This window comes from Rhipicephalus sanguineus, chromosome 1 (genome assembly GCF_013339695.2).
Source record: "Rhipicephalus sanguineus isolate Rsan-2018 chromosome 1, BIME_Rsan_1.4, whole genome shotgun sequence".
NCBI classification, from domain to species: domain Eukaryota; kingdom Metazoa; phylum Arthropoda; class Arachnida; order Ixodida; family Ixodidae; genus Rhipicephalus; species Rhipicephalus sanguineus.
In genome coordinates this window covers 200542552-200548551 of record NC_051176.1, presented here as the reverse complement: position 1 = coordinate 200548551, position 6000 = coordinate 200542552, and the positions used below count along the sequence as shown (strand labels likewise).

Here is a 6000-nt window from a genome sequence, read left to right as displayed (position 1 = left end):
GTGTTATAGGTCTCGCGGCCCAGCTTTTCTAGAGTCAGTATATTAACTCTATGGGCCTCCCGTCTGCAACACCGACTGAAGTACGGGACCTGTTCGTGGCTTCAACAGCAACGGACGTCAGGGGCGTAGCCAAGAGGGGGTTGGGGGGGGGTTCAACCCCCCCCCCCCCCCTCTCGAAAAAAATTTCTGGCTACGGCAGCTTTTTTCGGCAGCTTTTGCACGGCTTTGAGCTCGGTTACCGGACGCCTAGCCAATTGTTGCGTCATGAGCAACAGCTACTCGGCTCGATGACCACCGACGTTGACAGCGGGCTGCTTCGGGAGCTTTTCCTGCAAAGGCTCCCAACGAGCGTGCGTATGGTTCTCGCGCCGAGTGCCCGGTACGCGGCCATCCGACATTTTCGTCATTTCCTGGAAGGCGCAGATTTTTTCGTTTTTACCGACCACAAGCTGCTTACGCACGCCCTGCGCTCGCTAAGCTCCGACGGTTGCGCGAACGCGACGCGGGAATTACGCCAGGTGTTGTACATATCCGAATTTACAAGACATGAAATCGAGAGTTCGACGGAAGCTTGTCTGGTCGGGACGAAACATGATGAATAAAAAGCAACCACCGACCAAATAAAAGTTTTTAAAGAAACGACGTTTCGATTGCTTGTGAACAAGGCTTCCGTCTGGACGCCGAAACGTCGTTTCTTTTAAAATTTTTATTTGGTCGGTGGCTGCCTTTTATTCATCATAGAACAGACATCCGCCACGTGAAAGGGGGTGAAAACGAGGCGGCTGATGCCCTTTCCCGAAACCCTATCAACCCCATTGCGCCCATACAGCAAGTTTATTTCTCAACCTTAGCAGCAGCTCACCAAGAAGGCGTCGAGCTAAAGAACCTGTTGACCGCGACTACGGCCCTGAAGTTGCAGTGGCTGCCAGTTTCCGGATACCCTGAAAACATTTGCTGTGACACAAGTACTGGCAGAGCTCGCTCGTTTTTACCATCTAATCTCCGTCGTGGCGTGTTTCAATCTCTGCACGGGCTTTCTCACCCAGGGATTTCTGTAGATGCTGGTGACGGAAGAGTTGGTTTGGCCATGCATTAATCGCTACGTCCGGCGCTGGGCACGTAAGTGCATCGCTGTCCAGCGTTCCAATATACAGCGACACACCTTGACAGCACTTCGAGCACTTCCAACCTCGGACTCCCGATTTCATCATGTCCACCTGGACATAGTCGACCCACTACCATCCTGCTACGGACACACGTATCCCCTGACGTGCGTAGATAGATTCACCCGTTCGGCGGAAGCCATTCCTATCGAGGACAGCACCACTGAAACGGCTACAAGTACATTTTTGCATCATTGGGTTGCCCGCTTTGGAGTGCCCTCCACAATCACAACGGACCAAGGCCGGCAGTTCGAATCTGCCCTCTTCATTGCCATCGCTCAGCTCATCGGTGCTTCTCGCATACGTACAACGGCGTACCACCCCATGAGCAGTGGCATGGTGGACCGTTTTCATCGCCAGCTCAAGGCAGCGCTCACAGCAACCGAAGAACAACAACTGGGTGTGAGGCGCCTCGGTCGTCTTTTGGGCATGCGGTCCACCCTAAAAGAAGACATTGGCTGCAGCACCGCGGAATTGGTGTATGGCATGACACTCAGGCTGCCAAGGCAGTTCTTTGCGTGCAGCTCAGTCGAAGAACCACTTGTTAGTAGTGGTTACGCACTTCGTCTACGAGATATAATAAGCAAACTTCGTGCTACGCCCCCGCGGCAGCCAGGAACGCGGTCCGTACACGTCGACCAGTGGCTCACAGTGTGGTCCATACGTTTTGTGCGGCACGACGCCGTTCGGAGGCCCCTCCAGCCATATATGATGGGCCATTTGAAGTCCTCCGTCGTGGGGAGAAGCACATCACCATCGATAGATTCAGTCGGTAGGTGGTCGAGTCGCTTGACCGTGTCACGCCGGCACGCACGGTCAGCGGCAACGCTGCGGTGTCTTTGCAAAGGGAGCTCTCACCTCCGCCAAGACCTTAAGCTGCAGCGCGAGCTCAAGCTCCAGAGGTACTCCTACGACGAACGCCCAGCGGACGGGGCTCAAGAGCTCGCCTGGACCTTTAGCCATTTCTGATATTGCTCCGTTCGGCAACTCACTAGGGTAGGAGTGGGGGGAGTGCTGTAGCGGTCACGAGAAGGCGCGCACCTCGACCGAATCAGAACCGGCGACAACCACACCACGTGTGGTGAGAGGACAGGTGAAAGACAAAGAAAATAAATCAGTGATTGTTTATAGGACTCAAGCTGTGAAATCAACTTCTTCCGCACGTACACGCGTCCCAACAACAGCTTCGGGCAACGTCTGCTTCTCTTCGGAGTTCACGCGGCTAAGTGGGGGAGCGTACTGGCAGCCTGGCATCGGAGGGCACCAGCACCAGGTTGGAGAGCAAAAATTGTTTGGCCAACTCAGCTCTCTATCCTGATGGCGAGCGTGTGGAAGCAAAAAGGATTGAAAAAGTGGGAAGGCGGTTCCAGTGCACAAAACTAGCAACGTACAATCTCCTAAAATTGATAACTAATTTTTAACCCTTTTTTATGATAAAGAATACCGTTTAAATTTATGGAGCATGTTATTTACTGTCATATTATTAGGTTCATATTTCAGCGAACACTAACATGGTTTTAAGAAATATTAATCTTGCGAAACCCATCTCCTCTTTTGCTATATTTTGTTAATGCATGATCTTTCTTCTCCATCGATTGTATCCTCAGCGGCAGTGCCATGACCTGTGCCCTGCACTACAAAGGTGGGGGGCTTAAGAGAGTCAACCTATTCACCCCCCCCCCCCCCCCCCCCCCGAAAATTTTGGAATTTCGTATGTATATGCTGTATATGCACGCACACATACAAGCACACGCGCGAACATATATAAAGAAGTGTCAGACTCCACCGAAATAAATTTCTGGCTGCGCCCGTGCCTTCGAGATTGCTTGCCATATACTTCTTCGAAATTCAAATATACATTGCATCTAATCCCCACCATTTTAAAACTAAATGTTTGTGGTGTGTGTGTCAAGTGCATACATTTGTAACAGCTATCGGTCATAACTTTGCTCCTGTCCTGTAACATCCTGCATACCCCAAGTATCTATTCCAGCTCTCCTACTTTTTCTCATCTGCATTAATCACTTAAAGGGGACCTGCAACACTTTTCCAAGTAGCCATAGAATGGCTTCATTCAAGGAACTTATTTCCTCACGAATCGACCACCGCAATTTTTTAAGATCTGTCCAGTACGAGCGGAGTTACATAGATTTGTCGCGCGCTGTAATTGCTTTCTCTCTTCTCTCGTCCCGACGAAAGCGCTGGAAGCTAAGCAGGGAGGGGTGGCACGGGGGAAGGAGGTACGACACGCGCGCCTCGTGACCTTGAGAACTTTTTCTTTTTTTTTCTTCGAACGTGGCGGCGTACTTTCAGTGCGATCGCTTGGGCAAGTGACGGCCTCCCATGGCGGCCGCAGTAACTACCGAGCACGCCGTGTTCAAATCGGCCAATGGCGCGGAACTTGTGTCGGTGACGCCGTAAGTATCATTTCTGTCGAGAGAAGAGGAACAGCTTTATAGCTGCCTTTGAGAATTTATTGTCAATTCCAGGCCGCGTGCTGCGCGCTATAATGTTTGGCTCGCGTGTTCTCAGAAGCCTCGACTACCAATCGGCAGCGTTTTCTGACCATGCTGAAAAAGTGTTGCAGGGCCCATTTAAACGGTTATGTATTGTCTTCTCTAGAACTATTTGCCAATGTTTGTGGAGCTTACCATGAAATGCTAACCTTAGCAGATCAAATAACTCTTGAATCTGACCTTAATAACGTTTATGTACGGTTAACATCTTGCTAATAGAACCTAATGTTAACACTTGTTAACCGAGTATTACATAAGTAGTTCTGAGACTACATGTTGTATTTCTGTTGAATCTTTGTTGTCTTGAACTGAGTTTCTCCGGTGTTCCAATTCAATCTCAAGAATGGTTTCTCACGGGAAATAAAAGATCTTGACAAGTAAGGCATAGGATGGATAACCATCCTATGCCCTGCAATTATTTTCTTCAAAACCGCCTGTGGCTTGGAGTGTCTTTCACGAACAGCTTTGCTTACCGAAACGGAATGGCAGACAGTGCAGCCTGTGCTCACTGTGGCAGCGAGGAAACAATTGCGCACATCCTGTGTCATTGTCCTCACTACAACTCCCAGAGACTACAGCTCTCAGCAACGATAGCACGCCTTGATGACCAGCCGCTTTCTGAACAATCAATTTGGGGCAAACCGGACACTTACTTATCTTCCGGTTAACCTCTCTACCTTTCCGCATTACATTTATCTCTCTCTCCATTTCCTGCAATGTTTCTTTGCAAAAAGCAGTTGATCATTTTAGTCAACTTACGAGGTTTACTGCCAATGTAAAGTTCTGACTCAAGGACAGTGTAGTAGAGGTCTTCGGATTATTTATGTCCTGTCTCGTGCAGCGAATGATCGGCGGGGAATCATTTTCTTTTCTTCTAATTTTTCTTTACTGCAACAGAAATTAAGTGCTCGAAGGTAACTGTCTTGTCCGTCCGTTTATTATGTAGTAATGACGACGCCACTGTCGTCATTCACAAAGGCTTCATCAGGACATCTTTTCATGCCCGCTTTCCCCATCGGCAAACGAAAAAGAAAAGGAAAGCTGTCCACAACAGCTGCCACTGCTATCGCAGCCTATGACACTACAGCTACAGCAATGGGTATTTAGGATTCGGGCTCACCAATTACTTCGCAATGACTCAAAAACTTCGGTGGACACATACTATATATACCTTTTGTTGCTGGGCTCGTTACTTGACGCTGTTCAATACAGACAATATAAACTATGGTAACCAAGTGCAAAAAAAAAACAAAGAAAACAAAGAGATGAAAAAATTAAGATAGCTTTGCACTAGTGCCAATTCTGAAGGAAGTACGGAGCTGGACGGCCTTCTTTGTTTCGTTTCATTTTTCTCTTTCTTCCTCTCTTTATTTTTCTCGCATCTCTCTGTTTTTCTATGTATTTTTTGTCTCTGTTTATTTCTATTTCTTTCTTTCTCTTTCTTCCCTTTCTCTCTCTGTCTCTATTACTCGCTTCCTCGTTATTTCTATCTCTTTCTGTCTCTCTCTATGTCTTTATTTCTTTCTCTACCTTTCTTTCATTCTGTCTCTCTTTGTTTCTCTTTCTGTCTTTGTTCCTATTCTTTTTCTCTATTTCTCTTTCCTTCTATGCTACGCTTTACTCTCTCCCCTCCTCCCCACCGTCACTTCCCTTTCCTACCCCCTTGCTATACTATACTATGCATGGCTATGCTATGCTCTTCCCCAGGTAGCACAAAACGAATAATTGACGTTTTATAAACGTTTATCCGAGGCGATAAAAACGTTTAGAAAACGTCACGGAATAGAAACTAAAGGTCTAGAAAACGTTTTATATCTCGTCTAATGTCCGGCTAGAATCCGTTTTTAAGACCATCTAGAAAACGTTTTTAAGACGATCTAGAAAACGTTTTAAAAACGTCTTAAAAACGTCGCAAAAAATCCGATTTTTAAAACAGATAAAAATATCCCATTCCATCGTCTTCGAAAAGACGTTTTCTAAACGTTTTTAAGACGATCTAGAAAACGTTTTAAAAACGTCGCAAAAAATCCCATTTTCAAAATAAAAATATCCCACATCGTCTTTGAAAAGACGTTTTCTAAACGTTTTTAAGACGTCATGCAGGATCTCTTTTCTTTTAGCTGTTTTGTTTTTGCGCATGCAATTATATTAGTGCACGTTTTTAGGAAGCCCCCTCTGTTATAGTAATTACAGTTACTTTATTCCGCAATTACTATTACAGAGTGAGAGCTCAGTAGATTCACAGACAAAAGTGGTCATGTCATAATTTATTATGTAAAACAGCAACGATTCCTGTACAGCATAGAAACGTAAAAACCACG

General features: G+C 46.7%; 1 protein-coding gene across 1 annotated transcript; it reads left to right on the top strand.

The window, feature by feature from the left end:
• The first annotated feature begins 1058 nt into the window (after window positions 1-1058).
• On the top strand, window positions 1059-2132 carry LOC119381180 (uncharacterized). The gene has a single exon (XM_037649137.1). It carries the CDS (start codon window positions 1059-1061, stop codon window positions 2130-2132), a length of 1074 nt encoding a protein of 357 aa, XP_037505065.1.
• Window positions 2133-6000: the final 3868 nt, after the last annotated feature.